The following is a 23,881-nucleotide window of genomic DNA, read 5'->3' as shown; positions in this document are numbered from 1 at the left end:
CAGATACAAGTTCTCGCTAATCATCAAGGACATCCCATTACAGGTCACATCAGAACTATGACCAACCAATGAAATGACTAAAAGTGAACTTTAGCCACTTAGAAAGCAGCTTTCTTAAGCTTTACGGCAACAGTTTCAAACTTCCGACTACCATTCCAGACTAAGCTTTTTAAAGTATTTTGAAGAAGACATACAGTCCGTAACAGTTGTTTTGTGTTGAGCTTTAGAGGTTGCATGATTAGAAAACATATTCCATTAACAATGTAACATAACAATATGAATATTTCATTTGTATTTTTTATTACATGTTTGTATCGTTATCTATCGTTAGTTGTCCGATTTTCGATCACGAACGTTGATAATACTTAATTTTGTTTATCCGACATACTCATTAATCCGACATAAAGCAACCAACTATGTCGGATTAACGGGACTTGACTGTATAGTGCTTGGAATTTTCAACATCATAAATTATTATTTTTAAATTTCATGAGGATTTTTTTTAGATAGACCGACATCAAACCATCTGACAAGTTAGATAGAATAATAACTTTAAAAGCCCTCATTTTTCAGGTGTCCATACTTTTCATAATTTTTTTTCTACTTTTAGGACAAAACATAAGCTGTCTACTGTTTGGTTACAAAAACAAATGCTTGTTTTAAAATGTGAAAAGGAATCCTACAGACCAGAGTTAATACATTTAACAAAATCCAGTTAAAATGTAATTTTTGTACCTTAAATTCCTTTTGAGTTTATTCCCAAACCGGTATATGATTTTGTACCCAGAATAATTTTGTATTAGTTTCAACGATAAACATTACTTTTAGTGTCAAAGAGTTTATTTATTATCACTTTCCTATCAAAACAATACAATTAAATAAGTGTTTACCAATTTAACTGGCTCTTCTTCAGGGGCAATTAAGGTTGTCACCTTCCCATCAAAGCCAAACAATCAATTTAAATTTTGACAATGTGGACTGACTTCATTGAAGAACAACGTACAGTTAGTCACATATATTATGAGCTTGATGAAATGTTTTATCATAATGTTCTGCTCATTGTTTGCAATTAACGTGAAAATTAAAAATAATTCTATGGATTTAGTTCAGTTTTCTTGGGTACAAAATCAGGAAGAATTCTGGGTACAATTTTGTTTTGGGTACAAAATCACATTGCCCTACGACATCCATCCAGTTGCCCTGTACTTAGTTTCATCCGTTCTGAAGACTGGTGAGGGGGTATACACTTGAAAACATCCTCAATATTCTAAATTGTCCTTCTTGCAATGACAGACCAATAACAATATTATGTTGTTATTATCATAGCATATCAATATGTTGTATCGCTCCCGTTGCCATCGTTTTCAGAAAATAATTCTAAAATCATCCACCGTGGAATCCAATACGGCTTCGGGGTTAGACTTACAAATTTGATGTTACGCACCCACGGCAATCAGAACAAAACATAAAAGTATTTGTCACAAAGTGACGAAATGTCCCCCGCCTGTATATACACCTTAGTACCAAATATGAAGACAATCCAGAGATTAGTTCTTGAGATATCGCGGCCACACCGTTTTCCAACTCCAAACGCAGATTTGCCTGCTGTGACCTTGAAAATGGGGTCAAGGTCACCAAAACCGACTGGTGTCTGCGGAGTCTGTATATACACCATAGTTCCAAATATGAAGACAATCCAGTGTTTAGTTCTTGAGATATGAGGTGAGGTGAAATTGGGTTTAACGTCGCGTCCAAGATTATTGCACTTATATAGCGACGTGCATGCACGTGTATGTGTGTGTGTGGCTGCTTGTACTAGTCCGGACTGATGCCGATTTATAGTGCTAGCTCACTGAGATACCATGCCGCAGTTTAACATGAATACCCCACTCAGACACAGTATACTGACTCCGAGCCGACCAGTCCTTGTTTTAGCCCCTTAATGCCGAGCGCCAGACAGGGTAACAACAAGTACAATCTTTTAACGTCTTTTTGTATGACGCGGCCCGGGATCGAACCCTGGACCTTCCGCTCTCCGGGCGGACGCTCTACCACAGGACCACGGAGGCGGTCTCTTGAGATATGAAGAGAGTGAAGACAGCAACCCAGGTCAATAATTAGTAAACAGGTGACGATAAATAGTAAATCATGCAATTTCTTTTGAATTGGAATCTATTTCGGAATTTCTTGAAGATAGCTAACAGTTTTTGTATATTTTGTCTCGATGTGTGACGTGGTTACGTGCTTCCGGATTCAGAAATGACCCATAAAATTTCAAGTATTTTGATTATTTTTCGTAATCTGCATTATTATACTTTTGAATGGTTTACCTAGAATGTATCAATAGTTAATCCAGTATAATCCAATATTTTTCATTATTCCCAGTGTTTGTTGACTTTGTTGAACTTAACAAATAGCGAGTTAGGCCACGCCCAAACGTACGTGTCACTACGCTTATCAGCAGGAATGTCTGAAAGTTAATCACACGAAATCATATGCAAACTCGATAAAAATGAGATTTTTTTCACAAAGATTAAACATTGTGTAAAAAATTCTAGAAAATCAAATTAGATCTATGAAAAGGATTGTAATTATATCAAGGGATCACAATGCATGTGGAGTTGTTTGTTTACCGCAGTTACCATGATTGTACAACTTTCATCCAATGATGTTACGATTCAGATTGTTTTGTTTATAATTAATTATACAGAAAGTTGTTAAATTTTAGAAATTAAGGAACTTGAGTGCTTTCCTTTCACACGTTAACAAAAAATTATGATTGAAGGTGAAAAATGATAAAATGATAAAGACACCCTCGGACTGCATGTCGCTCAACGTAAAGTGCCACAAGTCAACAATGGCCGTTTCTGGTAGTTGTGTGCCGCGAAATTCGTTTTCTTTTTGATGTAAATAAACTACAAAAAGTCTTGATATTTTGCAAGCTGAGCATTTCTGCATACCATACATAATTTAAATGACACGTAAAACCTACTTGGAAAATAGTTAGTGCTAGTTTTATTTTGGGCTGTTGTTATGCTATCTGCCTGTCGAACTGGTTCGACAGTAGCAACACGGCTAGTGACACTCTGTTGAATGGGTTCGACAGTAGCATTTAGAGCTTTAAGGAGTAATGCAGGTAAAGCAAAAAATATATAACTATATATAGTTATTCAGTAGATCAATAATCACACTGTTTGCCAAAAACTACCCCAAACGTGTATTTTGGCACTATATTCAGTAGATGTGACAATTACAAATTCATCTTTCTAGACCAAAAGGAATTATACTAGACAGGGGCTTTGGACTAGTGGACAAAGTTGCAGACTGTAATCATTTTGACTTTCCAAATCAATCAAAAGAGATTATTCCATCAATCTCTCCAGCCAGGGTCAGAATTAAACTCAAAAGCTTTACTAGCCTGGTAAAAGATAAAATGCTCTTGTAATATCAAAACAATGGTGAAGTTTGTAATAGCCTGAATGAATTTGTGCTAGACTCAGGGTAGCGGGCTAGTGTTATATTCTAACCTGGCAGCACTAGTCATAAGTCATAATTACTGTATTCGATGTAATAAGCACCCAAGACGCTCTCAAAATTAGAAAAGGGGCTCTTATTAGAATAAAGTTTTGGTGAAAAAAAAAAACAGTTGAAAGATTGTAAATTTTGTGAAATAATACAAAAAAATGTTTGTGCGTAATATACACGACATATATTTTCCCCAGAATTTAATTGCCCATAATTAAGGGTGCATATAACACACGAGTATTATACACGAATAAAAAAGTCTTGTGTACATTGATCAATCGGAAGGGGTGCTAATTGGGATTGTTCACTAGCCAATATATTGGCAAATATCGCTGTGGGCACTTATTAGAATATTGTCCTTATTACGTCAAATACGATACCCCGTAGTGCAACATTAGTAACAACATTTGAAGCAATTTTCAAACATTTTTCATTTTTAACTTTGTGTAAAAGATCCAATGACAACACTTGCCATCTGGTTTACGTTTGAATACGTAAGATTCCATCTGGAAGTCCACATTCGTTGATCCAAGATGAGTGGAACATGCCAAGAATTTGGTAATGTCCTCTTCCTTCAGAGATAGGGCGTCAAATCCTCCGGACATCTTGAAGTCAGTCAGAGAGTTACGGCGACTAACCTACAAAAAGAAACAATTTTTTTTAAAATAGTGCTATGACTGTGTAGCTCACATGTAGATATGTAGTCTGTATATAAATGCAAACAAAGAAAGCCACTTAAAAATCACTTGAGGTATTGCAATTTTTATACTTTCAGTGTAAACACCAAGGACAAAAGTATAAACAAATATGAACCAGAAGAAAGACAAGTTCTATGGATGAACAACTTCTTTATCACAATTAGTGCGACGTTTTGGTGAAGATCCTAACACCTTTATCAAGCAAGTAGGATCTACACCGAAACATCGCACTAATTGTGATAAAGAAGTTGTTCATCCATTGAACTTGTCTTTCTTCATCACACCAACTTCTAAATGCCACAGAAAGAAGAAATATGAACTATGCATAATGTTTCAAACTCTGCAAGAATGATTGTATTTCTGACCTCACTTTTTCAATACAAAACAGTTAAATTTACTTTACACAAAGTTACCTCAGAGCATCATGCAAAACAGACCTTCAAAGGAAAATATTTTAATTAACGACATACAATTTTCCAATAGACTGATCCTGCTGGTCATTCAAAACTGGCACATGTTTCATTTTAAACCTATCAGAAGGCCAGGCATGCTTTGTGGATTTACCAAGACTTACTTCCAGGGTCAAAGGATGCCTGTGTAGCAATGTGTCAACGGTTTGTGCTATTCTCACTTGCGATATACCTTATGTATAACTGGGGCTAGGTGAACACCTTTACCCAAACCAATCAGTCATTGAGGCGCTGTAGGCCTTATCAGTTGAATGTTGCCACCAACTTGAACACGACCTACATCTGCTCTTTTAAGATATAATTTTGGGGAGCTTTTTAGACATGGTTTTAGTTTCAAATCATAAAAATTCCCAATAGTCCTATCTATTATTGCAAATCACTCGCGCAAAAATATTTTCTTAATAGGCTGGCAGTTGAGTGACAACCTGTGAGTGCAGGTGTATTGTGTTGGCTGATGGATACTGAATACAAGTGTATATGAAGAACCTGTGTCTATTTTATCATGGTGGCAGACCGTGGTTAACACCTGTCCCTGATCTTGTCCTGTATGTTGCAAAAATCACTGGTGTAGGGGAAAAAGAAAAAGAAATTGACAAGAAAGAAGACATGGCGTCTGGTGGCAGCTATAAGAAAGAGCCCCCCAGCATTCTCAGGGGCCAAACCTTATAACAGATGGATTGAAGAAGTCTGCGTATGGATGACTGTTAACAGACCACCATCCTGAAGAAAAATCAGGGACCTGTTTTGGCTCATCGCTGCCGGAAAACAAAGGTAGGATACATGAAAAAGTTTTCAGTGAAATAGGGGAGTAAATTGAATCAGAAAGATGGTGTAAAAACATTCATACGGATTATGGACAGTGTGTTATAAGATTGGAAAGAATGGCCATGGAGAACTATGTCACATTTGAAAAACTTTCTAACAAAACCAAAGAAGTGCACAATGAGACTACCACAATTTGGCTTTCAAATTACTTGAAAATCCTGGACTCAGTCACACGGATCGTCAATAATAATGAGGCAACCCTATTCAAACAGATGAGTGTTTCGATGAGAAAGTTCTTTAGGAAACAGTCCCTACCAGCATCAGGTGGTCATGAGAAGATGATCCCAATATCAGAAATATAAGTTGAACCAGTCTATACTGTCTATGAAGAATCTGCCCTAAACGTCAGAGAGGTAGAAGAGGTCAGGGAGGTTATGGAAATTACCAGAATTATGGTAGGCGGGCGAGGGAACAATCCATAGCTTAAAGGTTATGGAGGACTGTTTGGTGGACGAAGAAACAGCAGTAATGTATATGATGGAACAAAGTGCAAGAGGGAAGAGAGTTCTTGGGAAGGGATCTCTTCACTGCAATATTTGTCAGTCATTTGGCAAAAGGTTGTCCAGACTCCTATAAGCATATGGAAAAAAGAAAACATGGTGAAAAGGAGGACGAATTTGTACTCTTCACAGGAAACAAAAATGAGGAACTCAAGGTATAGGAGGGAGACATTATATACAGCAATTCTAGACAGTGCATGTAGCTCTACAATAGCTGGGGAAGTTCAAGAAGACTCCAAGACCAGTTGTGTGCCTACCTTTGGCAACTGAATTCAATGAAGTTGAAGCTATGGACTTGAAAGTGTGGAAACCAGGCGAGTATTTCCTGCACCGTATTGATCTTGCAACAAGATTTAGTTTGGCAGCAGTCATCAGAAGAAAGACTCCTGAGATAATCATTGATAAAATCCTAAAATTATGGATAGGCAGTGGTTTCAGAATTCCGAAAGTTTCGGTCAGATAATGGTGGTGAATTTGCAAATGCTCAGTTCAGAGATATGGCTGAAAATTTGAACATAGAAATTATGAACACTAGGTTTCAGTCCATGGCAGAATGGGGTTTGTGAGAGAATTCATTTGGTTGTAGACAATTGTGTTGCAAAGATTATGGAAGATAACTCGCATCTGGACTTGGAACCTGCATTAGTATGGGCAATCAACACAAAGAATTCTCTGCAAATGGTACATGGATTGAGTCCATATCAATTGGTTTGGGGCTCAAATCCAAACATGCCTTCTGTCCCTAAAGATAAACCTCCAGCTTTGGAGATGACCATCATCAGTGAAACATTTGCTAAGCATTTGAACTCATTACATTTTCCAAGAAGGGCATTCATTCAAACAGAATCCTCTGAACGAATTCGGGGGGCACTGAGGCATAATGTCAGACCATCAGGTACCACCTTTCATGCAGGCCAAAAAGTCTATTACATGACTGAGAGACAATCAGTGGAAGGGACCTGGGAGTGTGTTATGTCAAGACGACAAGATCGTTTTTGTAAGGCATGGAAGCATATACATCAGGGTCCACACTTGTAGGCTTCATAAGGTAACACACGGACAAAATCAAGGACATGATACACCTGATCAGGTGATGGAAAGCAAAAATGAAGGAAATAATAGGATCTATCCAACATGTCCAAAAGAGCATGAGAACAAGTTTCATGAGGAAGACTACCGTATATCGCTGTGTATAAGGCGACCCCACGTATAAGGCGACCCCCCTGTACACGCCTTAAAAATCAACCCAAAATCCTATACTCCGTGTATAAGGCGACCTGGAATGAAACACATCACAAGTCTGACTGATATACCGGTAGAAGATTTAACGCGCTCTTGCCGACTGTAGCGTATTTCGCACACGGACATCACAAATTAGTTAGTTAGTTACTTTGGAGATTGAATGTGCGCTTTCCGACTGATGCGTATTTCGCACACATCACAAGTGCGCACGCAAACCTTATATATGCAATAAAAATATGTTTATCTTGCGTTGTTTTTTTTTCTACAATGATAGGTCGCGTGTGTAACTCCGGCACACGTCGCCATTTTGTGTTTACACGGTACGACACCAAATTGGTGCCCGTAAAATAAAATTCATTTATGAAGTAGTAACATACAAGAGACAATGGTGAGTAATTTAATCGCCAATTAACTATGTTGTAACTAACTAGGCTTATGTTTGCTTCACATTCAGCGTTTTTATTCCACAATCACTTGTACACACCGTCTCCAACACTTGTTAATACAACTGTAAAAACAGCGGGAATTGATTTCAGCTTCACCGGTTATCACATGTTAGGTCACATGTGCAATATGCAAATGATTACCGGTACTTCCGGCTCTCTACTCACGGATGTTGATTGTTTTACCGTGTCAGCTGGTTTGACAATCTGCATCGAGGAGAGGGTCATTTCAACTTTATTTACAGAAATTATTAAACTTTATTCAAGGAAAAGAGATACAAATCATGTTTATGTATGGAAATAGTTATTTGAACAGTTATTTAGGACGAAATGCGAAGTTTTATTGTCAAATGCTGGGCTGGCTATCGGACGCCGGTTGACATCGCCAGTGGAACAAAATGTGAGATCTTCGACTCCGTGTATAAGACGACCCCCCTTCTTAGCCCCCTCATTTTAGGTACGAAAAACTCGCCTAATACACAGCGATATACGGTATTATAATGATCCCTCTGGTGTTGAGATAAATAAAGGTGAGCATAGCTCAAAACATTTCCTAAGGTGAAAGACAAGGTAAAGTATTTGCCACAAAATACAGACAAGAGGAAAAAAGCTGAGATGATCAGTAGAGGAGGCAAGGCTACAGGAAGTGTAAGGGGTATTTCAATGTCCGTGAAACTGATAGTAAAGATTTTCAAGACATTAAACTTTGAAACTGATGTCCAGCCATGGGGAAAAGGTTGAAACTGACAATCTCAGGTCAGCTGAGGATGTGAATGTTGCCTTTGTTCCTTGTAGACCTGAGGATAAAGCTGTCAAAATTGCCATAGAATCCAAACTTCGAAATTGGGAATTGTTTGATGTTTATGAAGAGGTGCTTGATTGTGGCCATCTACAAGATGGGTGATAACTGAAAAGGTCAACTGGTCAATGGAGAAAAGAAAGAAATCAAGGCAAGAGGTTTGGAAGAAAAGCGACGTGTGCAAAGCGATTCGCCAACAGCAGGAAAAAGATACCCTTTGAACATTTTTAGCAATTTCCTGTATGAAGTCTTGGGAATGCAGAATCATTGACAAAGGCCGCATTCCAGCAAGGGAAAAGCATTGAAAGAGAAATGTATTTAAAGTCACCAAAAGAATCTGAAGCAGATGAAAAAATAAGGAAGTAAAAGAAAAATGTTCATGGTCTGATCGATGTATCTGGAACATGGTATTTCTGTGTTTGTGAAGAGGTGAGGTGAAAGGGGGTTTAATGTCGTGTCCAAGATTATTGCACTTATATAGCGACGTGCATGTACGTGTGTGTGTTTGTGTGGCTGCTTGAACTAGTCCGGACTGATGCCCATTTATAGTGCTAGCTCACAGAGATACCATGCCGCAGTTTAACATGAATACCCCACTCAGACACAGTATACTCATTCCGAGCCGACCAGTCCTTGTTTTAGCCCCCTTAATGCCGAGCGCCAGACAGGGTTACAACAAGTACCATCTTTTATCTTTTGGTATGATGCGGTCTGGGATCGAACCCCAGACCTTCTGCTCTCCGTGTTTGTGAAGAACTCAATCTCTTGAAATACAAGCAATCTGAGATTGATCCATCTCTTTTCTATTGGCATGTAGATGGGAATGTATCCGGTATCATCTTACTAGACAATTTCATATGGGCAGGGACACAAGACTTTGACGGTCTTGTTAATGGAAGGATAAGACAGACTTTTAAGATTGGAAAACAAGCAACAGGCATTTTTCAGTACATTGGTTTGGAAATCAAGCAGAACAAGGGAGAAATCATTATGGATCCACTTTTATACATTGAAAATCTGACCAGTATATTGATAGACCTGTCACGAGCATCACAGAAATGTGAATCACCAACAAAGGAATTGACAACCAAACTTAGAAGTTCTATTGGCCAATTAAGCTGAGTGGCAAATCAGACAAGACCAAATGTCATGTTTGATGTGTTGGAGTTGAGTGTCTATATGAAGTAACCATCAGTTAAAGATTTGATGAGCAAACAAAACCATTAAAAACATAAAAGTTGGAAGAATGTAAGACTTTGTTTCAAGGAAATGGGGAAGCTAGATGATCTTCGTCTTCTGATGTTCAGTGACACATCCTATGGCAATTTGAGTGCTGGTGTGTCAAGTGCTGGTGGATTCATCACTTTCTTAACTGGCAAGAACAACATGTGCTGACCCCTCGTTTGGAAGGCAACTAAAATCAGGAGAGTGGTACACAGAACGCTTGCTGCAGAGGCCCTTACCATGGTAGATGAACTAGGAGCAAGTGAGTTGTCTTTGACATTTCAGTAAAATTCTTACAAAGGGTTTGGGAAAATGTTATCCCTAATGATTGTTACACTGACATTAAGTAACTGAGTACATTCACTCAATAAAATCTGTCAATGAAAAACGTCTGAGAATAGACATTGCAGGAATAAAGCAAATGCTAGAAAGAAAGGAAATCTCCAAGGTGTGTTGGGTTCAATCAACTGATCAGCTTGCTGACAGTTTGACAAAAAGAGGAGCATCTGCGATGAAACTTCTAGAGATCTTGAAGACTGGACAATTGTTATACTTGCACAGGTGTGTTGTCAATTTAAAAAGGGGAGAATGTTAATAGTGGATATGAAACTTCCCCTCCATTACAAACCTGCCCTTTATGATTTGTGAATGACTTTATGGCAGCCATCTTGGTTTTACTTTTGACTGGCAGGTGAGTGCAGGTGTATTGTGCTGTGTAACGAGGCATGAACATCCAGGCAGATCAAGTAACAGTCTTATTATAGATACATACAATACAATTGCATACACAAGAAATTGAAATGTATTTCTTCTGCAATAAATAACAATTGTGACAAGTTAGGCACAGCAGCAATCACTTTTAGCCGAACATTGTAGCAGATTTTGGCACAGAAAGCGTCATTAGAAACCAATTTTATCGAAGCTTTCTAGCGATGTGTGACATGGCAGTCTTCAACGAACGTATTATTCGAAAAAGGAGTTATCTCTTCATGTTACTGAACGGACAGCCGCTGTTATCGGGATAGTAGATCTATTTACAATTCTTTTTAAAAAAATTTCCAATTGCGTTTTTTATGAAATCTTATAGATTCTGGTCAATTGTCAATTTTACGCTTCCTTGGTCCTTAATCTGGACGTTATGAATGTGTTCGCTTACATTTTCTTTATTTACAACGAACATAATTAAGTTGTAAATGCATTATCTAAATAATGTGATAACATAACATATTAATATACAATAGGATTGGAACTTGAAATGGTGTATAATATGTGGTAGCAAAGATGTTTTACAAACATGAGGATATTTTCTTTGATAAATGTTTTAAGAGTAATTTAATTACTTTGTAATCTGAATGTCATAACATGCATTATCAGCCATTATTCATATGCAGCATAAATCATGATCATGCAATCTTGTGATACATATTTTGAAGTTTTGAGTTGAGAAAAATAGTTGCTTGTTGATTTTTGATTTTGCTTGTAACTTTATAAACCACTAGCAAAAATTTGCTTGAGCCTAAAAAAATTAAATTCTACCCCTGACAAGCTTGAAAAATATTTACCTGTATTCATATAATGACAGCATGGGTAAATACCCAGTGAAGCTTTTTCTGCATGCGGAGCTAATTTCCAAAACACAATTACAAGCTAATTTACTTTCCGAGTCAAGCCTATAGTTAGAACTAACTTAGTACCCTTATATACATCTAAAACATTTTTTCTTTTAAGTCACAAAATGTTGACTCATTTGGGGAAACACCCAATAGTGATGTATAGATGAGTGAAAAAATATTGGTTACCCAATGAAAAATGTAATAACCCAATTAAAATAGAAACTTTTGAGTAAAAACTCAATTGCTCAAAAAGTTATCTGTAGCTCTGGTTGTCCAATTTACGATATTACGTTGCAAGTGCATGTTCACATCTCTAGAAATGACGTCATATTAGAACAATATCTATTGTTAAACATACGATTTTTAAAGTAGCTATCTTATATTTGTCAAGAAGGATTGTCATTACAAATGGATTAAAAGATAAGTACATAATTGGTTGAACAATTGTCTGAACTGCACTGAGCTTTAAAGGGATGTCGCATGTGAGAGCAGGTGCCAACTTCAGGATAAAGGTACTGAATTCTAGAGTAAAGCTATGTATTTGTACAGATACAAATTTGAGATAAGCGGAAAATTTACACATATTTATATAGCGCGGCAGTCATGACTGGAGAATAGATTCGAAATATTGGTAACATTCGAGACAACGGTATTATTTGAAAAACCAATGTGCAAACTGTTAGCACATATCTCAATGAACCGAAAATAAATACATGGTCAATCCTCATATCTAAGTATGGTTTATCTACAATAGATTAACAAAAAAACAATCATAAATCAAAGCAGACAAAAAATGATAAGATTGATAAATATTCCAGGCGTAAAAATACATACAGTAGTGTGACCTGAATCAGGCCATTGTTTAATTTATACACAAAACTTGATACTCCCAGTGTCCAACCGAGACCGCGCGATTGCCGCTAAAAAACTCAAATCGCCCCTCATAAAAAACTCAAAGTGCGATCTGTCACGCACAGTAATGTCTTGTACAGTCACTTACTTTATCAGCTGTTTATCCCTACCTTTAGATTCAATACTCACTAAATCTTTAATCAATAAACGAAGAAAGACAGTTCACAGCAAACATTGTAAACAACTGTCGAAGACCGATCGATAATAACCGGAAGTTCGAACACGAATTACGTCCCTTGGGTTGCTGAATAAATTATCGACAGGATTTGCATGGGAAACGAAATTTAATTTACTTTAGTAGAAAGCGTATCAAAACTTTGATCAAAATTATGTTGTATTTTGTTGTTTAGTAATCAAAAATCTTTGACAAGATGTTAAAAGACAATAAATATTCTATCTTGAATAGTTCTGAAAATATTTTTGAGCATTTTAGTTTAAGTTTCGTTTCTGAAAATCACAAATATGAATCGCCGACTGTCATTGCAGACGATCTTTTGAATAGTGAAAATGTCATGCAAAAAAAATAAAATTACAGACTTTTTTAATCAAAATAGATGTTCTAAAAAAGACAATGATGAAACCAGTCACTGTAATTACTTCTCAAACTGAAGGGGAAATCGATCCCGGTCCTAGTGACTCAAAAAAGGCCCAAACAAGCGTATTTCAGAAAAAATGGTTGAGAGAGTGGCCGTGGATCTCCCAAATGAAACTGGTGCAATGATTTGTGATAATTGCAGTCAAAATAAAATGTGTAACACTTTCACTGGTGACGGCTGCAATAATTTTAGAACATCCCCAAAATCCAAACATGCACAAACAGGCGATCACCAGTTGTCTCTTGTAGCTAGGACAAAGTTGAAAAGCACAATAGACAGTGTCGAAGTTAGTATGCACTCAGGAATCGGCTGTTAAGTCTGCGATTGAGAAAGTGTACTGTGAATCCATTCACTGTATCTGTTTGACTGTACTGCTTCTTAATCATTCAATCATTATTGGATTTATTGATTAACATTTGATAGAAAAAAATCACAAAGCATTGTTATTCATTTCAGTTCTTTATTCTGATCTGTTACACTTTTATATGATGATGTTCCAGTACATAATACAAAATAAGACGTTTTTGAAGAAAGCAGTTATCCCCCTTAATAGTTTACATCAGTGCTAGACACTAACAGTTTTTGCAAACCCTTAAAAAGAGCAAATTTCTATTAGTTCTTATAATACATTAACAGTTTGGCAAGGGCTATAGGACTTGTGCCAACAAGAGTATAGGTAATGGGGGTTCTGGACCACTTCCACAGTGGAGCAATAAATAAATAAACCACCGCGGCTAAGGTATCTAAAGATGTGGCCAAGGATTGGTTAAAGAAACAAGCGATGTGGCAAATATATTTACCGGCACCGCTTTATATACCGAGGAAGAAGTTTGATATTTTTACAACGAATGAAGTTGTTTCTTCCCCATGATAGGTAAGGTAAGACGCAAAACGTATTTACGCTTTAACCGTAGTGGATGTGGCTAGTAGATACAAAGAGTCTCATATATAAACACTGACCACTAAAATGGCCTAAGCTATTTCAAGTAGATCCTGGTCGCGAGTTTATGGGATCAGTAACTAAACTGTTAACAAAGCACGATGTTGAAATCAGGCGTGGTGAAAAGAGGCCCATCGCAGTCAAGCTATCGTCAAAAGATTTAACCGGACATTAGCGGAACGATATGGGATCGAAATGAAACCGGAACGATTGAGATCAACTGAATGGGTGACACGATTATCAGCTGTTATATCAGCGCTGAATAATGAAAGGACGAGATTAATCGGGAATTCAATTCAATTCAATTGCAATTCAAATGAAATCTGTGACTTTCGAATCTTCAGCACTAAGGAGAGGCAAAGAACAAAAACTTCCGGATTGAGTAAGTGTAAGATATTTATACCAGCCCAGTGAACTCGAAGGAGGCCTATGTCGCACAACCGATCCGATTTGGTCTCTCAAGACATATAACATTAGTCGATTGGTTACATGAGAAGGAGAGCCTATTCTTTATTATCTTCAAGATGGACTGGGCAGGGCATTTGTACAAGAAGAGTTGCTCATAGTTCCCAACGATACAATATTACCGCCATAACCATAAGCATAGGTAGTTACACCATCATTATCAATCCATCTCTTTGTATCTAAGGGGGATAATGATGTCTTGTTCATTCTTAATCCATATATCCTATGATCGTAACTTCTTAAAGAGTTCATCTCGTGTTTGAACGTTCTACCATTGAATAATGCTTCTTTATACTGTTCGTGTTTGATATGCTTTTATACCACATACTTCTTAACACCCTTAGCTTTTCTTATCTCTCCATTATGGGACTTCTTTATAGAATACATCTTAGGTCTTAATCCTACATACTCCGCTATAGGGGTCCCAGCACATTCATCCTTCACCTTACCAAACTCCTTTTTATTTACTAGGCTGTGCAGTGGATTATCTTTAGGGTAATCGCTCGTGTCGTACATATCTATTTTTTCTGCCATATCTTTATACACATCCTCGGTTTGTATTTCCATCAACAAAGAATCTGTGTCGGTATATAACAGCTCACATCTATCACCGTATTGCTTCTTAAGTTCGTTGTAATAAAAGTCATACATTAAGTGTTTTGACAAGTCGAGAATACTCATACCGACGTACACCGGTCTGTTGAATTTTATATTACTCTTCTGCATATGCAACGCGGCTAAGTCGTAATCAAATATCTTGCTTCTGTTAAAAGCCAGACTGGCTATAAGTTTCCTGAGTCTTTCTTCCTCATTAGATCTGACTAATTTAACATCAACACGCTTCCTTAGATTCTCCATAGTTTTACCAAATACTGAGTTATTCATGAGCTTATATAGATTCTTTTCGAAATCGCTGGTAGCTATCTTTCTTAAATCTGTGTTCAGCCTTATATAGGGCTCCATCCAAGGGCTTTGATCAAACTTTAGAACTCTGTGTATTTTCTTTAGTTTCATACCTAACGATAGATATAACTGGAGATTTCTGTAGTGAACTATATATTGTCTTATCCATCAGATTTGGTACGAGTTTTTCTACGTTAGCTAACCTAGTATAACCCATCAAGGAGTGTTGATATTCCGACATCCAATCTTTATTCACCATTAATCTTTCGGGGGCTAGCGGATAACTGTTATGGTCTTTAAGTAATGAATTTGTATATTCCAAGTCAACTTCTAGTATGTACCCTTTATTCACATAATTCGCATTGATATTATGAATATCATTCACTTGGATATCATCGACCCACTCAAAACCACCCGTGGGTAAAGGTTGACTCATAGCCCATCCGTACAAATTGTTGGCGTCGACATATAATATGTGCATGTCGGGTTAACTCGGATCATATCCTTCCACTAATTTATTATTAGCCTTAGAATACCTTTTCGCTACCATCGATATACCACCTCTTAATCCTTTCTCAATAAACAAGTGCATATCGTAATCGGTGAGTAATTTTAGTTCTACGCCGGTCTTCTTCAACAATGCATCCCACGATAGTTAGGGACTGGAATAGTACCATGCCGAGTCCAAGCCGTATTATTTTAAACATGTCTTTCTAAATATCTCGAAAATATCGGCAAGTAACAGTACATCGGTTTTTAACCCTTTCGCCCCGACTGCCCGATTTATCGGGCAGCATAAACCGTGTCCCAGAACCCGGCTGCCCGAAAAATTGGGCGAGAACTGTCCAAGCCCCACACCCGGCTGCCCGATAAATCGGGCGGCACGAGCGTGTTTACAAAATCGCTCTTTCTACTTCCTTTCTCGTGTGTAATCTCGTTCTAAATATGGAAACGAGATCTACGCGTGATTGACACGTCATTCTATGGAATTTCCCCGTCTTCTTGGCGCGAAAATCGCGGATGTCACCTGTTTTCGCGACAGGTATTTTTCTCGCTTGAATCGTAAATCAAGCGTAATGGCGGCCAACTACGATTCGGATAGCGATCAGATGATTAACAACGACTCTATCGGGAATAATAATGTGTTTGAATTGAATAATTTAAGCGAAGGGGAGAGGGAATTTCGCGAAGATTTTGGTGAAGATTTTGACGGTTTCGACGAGGTGTCCCCCCCGCCAACTTTCAAGAATGGGAGTGGCAGAAGGACCACAACAGTGGAGACATGAGGGATTTTGAAGAGGCGACCGGACTCAAGAATATATATATATTGACACGTACGGTGAGTGAAGAGTCATGCTATTGAATTTTTCCAACTGTTTTACAATGATTCTGTGTTTGAACAGATTATCAGTGCGACGAATGAGAATGCAGCCTACACGTGAACGAGCGATCACAACAACAACAAAGGTGAGTGGCATGATTTTTTGTTTCTTTTTTTTTTAATTTATTTTTCTGATCGCAATCCGAATTGTAGTTTGCCGGTTTGTCGTATGTCCTTATATTTCGCTCAATTTAAATAAAATTTATTTCTATAATCATGTTTGTTCTCTTGTTTTTTACATCTTAATTTAAATTTTAGTAACTGTATAAATTATTTATTTATTAATTGATTTAATAAAGTACTGATTTAATTTATTATGCAGTTGTAAATAGCAGTGTATTGTAAATATGTTATCACAACTTTTATATTTGCAGAACTTGAATTTACGATCTTTCTGTCCTTTTACAATCTTTCCCTCTTCAGATCAATCTGTGATATCTTCCCTGTGATGTCATTCTTATAGTAGCTGTGGTTCAATGTTCATGTAATGTGATAAATTACTTTTTAAAAACTTAAATACTTAATTTTTGTTTCAAATCCTGAAAAAGAACAAAATAAATCAAATATTTGTTTTTACCTGTGTTAACGAGTTTACCTGCGTTAACAAGTTTACCTGTGTTAACGAGTTTACCTGTGTTAACGAGTTTACCTAAGAGGCTGTAGGTGTATCATAAGTAATATGTGACATCAGTATAGAAAACAAAGTCAGTACCAAGAGTTGTAAACTTGTTTATTTGTTTACAGATGTGCATGAAGAGAATTTACCTGTAACACCTGCGATTACCTGTGCCGTCCAAGATGACAAGACCACTGTGTTATGTTTACCTTGTATCTGTGATTTAGTTTTGTGATTTTTAATACAATTTGAGCCAAAATTCATTGTCTGTTTTCATTTTTTCAGTGTTTTCAAGTTTTATTTCACTTGTAAACACCTGTAATTAGATAATGACAAAGGTTAGAGACAATAACAACAAAGAATATTAAAGTATACTTAATCCTCTTTACAATGGTATATGATCAATGTATATTAAAAGCAAGTTTCTGGTAGAAAAAGTGCATCAAAAATGATGGTGTGATTTTCCAATAATACTGCCAGGGAGGCCAGTGTACAGGCCTTGTCAGTGTCAGGGACTGCAGGGTTTCAAGGGACATAACTCTGGGGCAGCCAGTGATGAAAGAGTTAAGTACAGATCGTGATAATCGCCTGAATTCTTACAACCTAATTCATCCCACACCGTCAGAGTGTGTTCATAATCGGCATGTTATTTTAGGTTCTGTTAAGTTACTATAGAATGATTCAAGAGGTGGTAATTTAGTTTCGTTGAATCTAGACCAATCATCCATATATTCGTAAGAATATACACCTTTTCTCAGCAACAAATGACGCATTAACCTATCGGTATATTGATTTGTTATTGCAAAGTCATCGGGATTGTTCGCATTAGCTAAATTGTCCAGGGAAGACGTTTTTGTACGTAAAACTACTATCTTGATTATTTTCTATAGGTTTGATAAGCGCTTCGAAGTCGGCGTAAATTACGTACGGTACTAGCATTTTATTACAATAATGTTCTAATTTTAATATATTTTTCCCCTCTTTAGGCATATCGATCCTGAAAGCATTCTGTCCAACACCTCTACAGTCTTCTTCATGCGCTTCCAATAGATCTTGTCTGCTGTACCCATGCAGGCATCTTTCACAGAATTATTTCTTTTCTTTATGGGTTGTTTGATCGTATAATAGTCTGCTTAAACTCTTTATCCACGTATAATGATATTTACCATCTTTTTCGATTAGAAATGAATTGATTCTGGAAATATGTTCTGGAGCGGAGCTTATCCTGCGTACAACAATTCCTTTAGAAGAATGTCCGAAAACATTTATAGCTAAATATTTTGCTTTTCCACCCTATCAATTTGTGAGATTGGTGTTGGTTCGTCTATACCATCGAAATTGAGCCCATCATTTTGAGGATAGCTAGAAGGTCTATCCGGATGTTTGTCTACGGGGAACAATGCAGATCTTATCATTCTTAAACAGTCATCGGATTTATTTTTTACGTTAATTATGGCTTTTTTTCTTCTTATAATACGGGGGTAAATCTATATAAAATCCACCTTTGAAGGCCATATAATTTGCTATATCTAAATATAAACTATCGATTTTATCCACACCCCAACCCGAACCTCTATTAGTCCAGCGTTCTAAAGTTTCCTGTATCCTGTATGATGCGTTTATAGTATCGGTTTCGGTTATAACTTCTTGATTCCTTCGGAAATATGGTTGGGTATATTTGGTGCAATCGTCTGTGTTACTTTTACTAAATGACATTTTAATCGTCAGCTGGTATTTTATACTATGTAAATCATTTAACTCCTCGTTAATTTTGCTAAACTCCCTGTATGCTAGTTACGAATTTGTCTGGCTAATTCGGGATATGTTATCATATCATACTCCAGCGAGATATTGTCAATGGAATAGCTAGCCGTTTCATCCTCACTGACTTTGATTACTCTACCGTAGTCATTAAAAGTGAGTTCGTATTCTAACCTATCACCTAGGGATGCTTGATAAAAGGGCATGTGGGAATCTAGTAATTAAAAGTCTAGCGGAATATAGAATCGGTTACCTAATGCGTTGGCAACAGCAAGATCTGTTACTAAGGTACTATCACCACTAGCAGCATCTACACGCAGTCTCAATGTGTTCCGATTACAAATACCTTGGTACTGTAAGTTTTCCCGCTCTTTATCCGTTCTCCAGAGATCCATGTAACAATAGTATACATCGCTGTCGTCGATACTCAAAACTTTAAATTTTAATCGCGATTTTCTTAATGATAGCACAAACTATGTTCTGAACGGGCTCCCTGTTAACGTCGGCAGAAGTCAAAATAATCGTAAATGCTAGTTGGACAGTTCCCGGAACTAACACATTGTGTGAGCCGAGATTAGGAAAGCGAACCAGAAGCGTTTGATTCTGATCGATGGTACTCGGGTTATTAGTTATAGTTACAGACTGACGAATTGCTTTGACCCCTAATGGATCCCAAAGTCTATGTTGTGGGTTTAACTTGCGTCCGTATTGCAAAGACATTGTTATATTGAAATTATGTAACCTTATGTTTAATATAAAAATGGATGATTTTAATCTACAATCGAAGAGGGTACTGATGAAACCAGCTTTGGTGGCATGAATCATAACGATGAACTTTTACAATCGACCGTCAATGATTATTACGATACCTTAAAAGATGTTAGTCCTACTGTTCGTGAATATTCAAAGTTTACGATAGATAGTAAAGGAATATTGCGACTGAGTAGCGCTCCGGCTATTGATCTTATGCATTCTCGTACTCGTAAGCCCCTAGCTTTGTCTATGATAGTCAGTAAACACGGCATCAGCACTGTTCGTGATGAATTAGGTTTTGTGGACTACTCTCAAGGAGCAAAACTTTCCAAAAAGACTACTAAGGTTCTTCGGACTGTGCGTGATGAACTAGGTACCATAGATAATTTGGAAGAAAGCTCGAAGGTGGCCTCGGACGGACTCAGAGAAATCAAGGCAATGCAAACAATGCGAGGAGAACTCATCAATAATATAGCCAAGCTATCCGAACTTGACAAGCATATAGCTCAAGAGAAAACAAAACTTGAACAGGCGGATGATGAATTCAGTAGACGCCGCGCTGCAGAAAGATTGCGTAATTTAGAAGACGAAAGATCGGCCCGCCTCGAAGCAGCTTCCAGTAATAGAAAGGCACTTCGTTCACAAATCAGTCAAATTCGAGAAACTATCGATCAAGTCCTCAACGATGACACTACACTGGCCGATAAAATTAAAACATTGTTCAGAGAACAGGGAATAACCATTGCCAGTATTTTAACCGCATTGGGATTTATTATATCAACTTTGACTCTCTCGTTAACCGGTGGCGGTACAGGTGGTGGTACACCCCCTAGGTCGGATGGTATAAAAAGAGTGGATAAAAAAGCATTTAAAAGCATTAGGTTCAGCACTGGGAAAGCCGCATCTGCACTTCCCGGTATAATAGGGAGTATAGTTTCCTGGCTGTTGAATTTATTAGCTAAGACCACCACTTGGCTTAGTCAAAACTTGTGGGCACTGATCGTAGCAATTGCAGGGCTGTTGTACATATCCGCTAAAGACTATTTAACCAAATCAGTTCGCTAACATGCGATATGTTGTTGATTTTTAGCTACAATATGCGGTGGCACTTGTGGTTTGTGCGTTAGTAGATGGTTGAGCGTTGGTAGATATTTGTGGCTTGACTATTCCTGTTTGCCTGTGTTTGTTTGCGTTATTAATTCGGTGTTAATATCAGAATTTATACCCAGTTTTGGTTGATCGGTAGCAATAACAATTTTATTATTATAACCTATCACTTGACCGATCTTAAGTTCTATATTACTCGGAGACATGTATAGTCCTGGTGCATAAACGTAGTCTACCTTGGATTGAGCTTACATCTTGGTAACGCTTTATAGAAGATGGTATGTCAACTGGTGAATTAATGGCGTCCTCGACGTTTGCAACAAACTGTTTTGCACATCGAGCGCTGTCCCAGAACCGATAATGGACGTTCGTGTTTGCGATTGTGCACCAAGAATTGTCCATACATAAGTTCTTATTGATTCATTAACTCTTACAAATCCTGGGTAAGTAAAATTATTTTCTGTTTTATCATTAAGAAATTCATTCCAAGCGTTTGCGGTATCGTTCAGTTGTACAAATTTTGTAACAATATAAGCCAAACCACCCTTAAAACTCATAAGAGAACCTCTCCAATCGTTACTCAAAAGTTCCCAGCCAAGATTAAGATCATGCAATCTTACAAAAAGATTGTTTTTCTGTAACAACTTAAATGGAATCGAATAGTTTCTTTTAACTAAATCATCGCTTTCTTCTTTAACAGTTTTTTGTCCGCTGTACGGAACACCTAGACCATGGTTAATTCCCTTAATACGCCAATCTTTACTCGTAGAAATATTAAATTCCTGACAAATACGCTCCTACGCGAACCTATTGTACGGATTATTTGATGCATTCCATGTTCGATCCTGCGGTAATGGGGCACTAATTTCCTTAAGTATACGTCTATTCTGATAGTACAAGTGAAATGATAAAACAGACTTATTTAGTTCAAATCCTGGGGCATAAAGAGGTACGCCACATCCCGTTGTGGCACACCATATGAAAAAGTTTAACTGGTTTTGCCAAAATTGCATTGGATTTTGGAACCAATCATGCACCATTTTATCGCTAGTTGCCGTGACCCTGTATTTTTCAAAGATATCAGGGAATTTAACGAAAAACTTAGCACCAGAGGCACTTACTAAAATCGACTGATTCTTAATGTAAGTTGATTTCATATTTAAGTTATGATAAAGTATCATTGTATATTTAATATGTATGTTACACTCCCGGGAATAACAAATGGTCAGTCTATTCAACTGCTTCATACTATCGATAATTCGGATGGTCAACTTGAAGTCGCTCTATGTGATGTAATGTATTACCCACAGTGGACCAATATAAGTGCTGCAAGAGGTATGTTCTTACTATTAGGTGAATTGGGTAGTGATGGCATTCACATTATTATATCTGATGGGTATTACAGTGTATGCTCACTCTGATAAATTTTTAAAGCCTTTGGGATCTAGTCTCACACAAAATGAGTCGAATGTGATGTTGAAATTAGACACTGGAGAAAAGCAAGTAAGGCTTTATACAAACTTAGCAGTTACACTTGGATTTGCACTCAGAGATATAACAGTAATCAAGACATCAGCACAGGGAGTTAAATTACCCGATTTAGTTCCCTATAAAGAGTTGTGCATCCATCTTGATCAAATCATTACGACGGATAATATTCAACTATAGAGTCCTTCAACTCTGCTCAGATCTATTCCAGTGAAAGATGAAAAATACTATAGCGGTAGAACAGACTCTTTCTCATCATTTCAATATAAAAAATTGAAGCGGGGTATCATTTCAGATCTCAATTTCTGTAATCGATGTAAAACACCAACCTGTACATGTAGGATACTTAACTGTAACACTCCATATTATAAATAATGGTTGATTCATCAGGCCCTGGAACACTTAGACAATGTAATACAATTGCGCTTTCCGATCTCGGAGACACAGAGGGATTCAGAAAACCCGGTACCGATGGTAAGTTATACGCTTTACACTTACAAGATAATGTATACAAGCGGAAAGAAGTTACATTCACAGGTAAGCTAGGAGATTTAAGTGATGTCAACGTTAGTAGAATCCTTAAAAAAAACCACTTCGTACAATCTTTCTCACCACGATGATAATAAATTGACTATGGTCGTAGCAAACATCGAGTGGCTACTGAATATCGTCATTACCCAAATGTATGTGATGATGGGTAAGGTACATAATTTAACTAAGATAATAAATAGTGGGACTGTACTCGGGGCTTATTTCCCGTCAAAACGTAAAAGTGTGTTAGTCTCTCCCCTGCCAGAAAACCCAGGTTATATGTTATATAGTCGTCCAGCAGTAAAAAATGTTAGTTTAATGGTTACTGAATTCAATGATATTAAACAGAACTTGAGTGCAATACCTAATCTTTCTACGCTTATTATTGAAGTCTTGTTCGGAGATGTACCTGTAGATGCCTTCGAAATATTACCAGGTCTATCGATTAAATGGCTCATGAAACACGAGCATCGACATTGCAGTATTATTCGTATTGGAGCATCACCCGTTGCAACCCTTGAGGGGGTCCAAATTATTAAAAGCGACAGCATTTCTCTTACTAAGATATTCTTGCCGTATAATATACATTTGATAAGGTTGATGTATACTCTCAACACATTTAAGCAAGATCAATTAAAGACTATTATATGACCGTAATATACACTATGGGTTTATATCCGCGCTCGATGAGGCATTTGAAAAGATGGATACTGTTGATGGATTTCGATTAAATCAAATAAGCGACATAAAACATTGAATAGAGAAGGAGAGGGAGTTGAGACTTGGATTGTATAAAAAGTATCGCAGAGCCCTGAATGCTCTTGACGGAGTTGCCACGGCGCTTGTAACGGCTTGCATGGGACTCAGTGTAGCCGGTGTTGGTTTACTATAATCGCCGCGCCTATCGTACTTGGCATGGAAATAGCCGCTGGAGTCTCAGGACTGGCAGGAATAGTGATAAAATTCATTTCTCGTAGGTTGCAAAAGAAAGCATTAAAACACGATAATATTAGGATACTCGCCGAAGCAAAGTTGAACAACATTGAGGATCATATTTCGACAGCACTGGCTGATTGGGAGTTTCCGAGG

General features: G+C 37.4%; 1 protein-coding gene across 1 annotated transcript in view; it reads right to left on the bottom strand.

Moving 5' to 3' along the window:
• LOC139468146 (small ribosomal subunit protein uS2-like) overlaps positions 1-23,881 on the bottom strand; it is a 93,822-nt gene that overhangs the window by 50,496 nt on the left and 19,445 nt on the right. The window contains exon 2 of the mRNA XM_071249921.1: positions 3,998-4,163. Within this exon, the coding sequence (XP_071106022.1) occupies positions 3,998-4,130 (133 nt within the window). The 5' untranslated portion in view covers positions 4,131-4,163. The remainder of the gene's footprint in view (positions 1-3,997; positions 4,164-23,881) is intronic.

The sequence above is a fragment of the Haliotis cracherodii genome, unplaced genomic scaffold (assembly GCF_022045235.1).
Source record: "Haliotis cracherodii isolate W230 unplaced genomic scaffold, xgHalCrac1.p SCAF_2, whole genome shotgun sequence".
Lineage (NCBI taxonomy): Eukaryota > Metazoa > Mollusca > Gastropoda > Lepetellida > Haliotidae > Haliotis > Haliotis cracherodii.
This window is presented reverse-complemented; position numbering and strand designations above follow the sequence as displayed.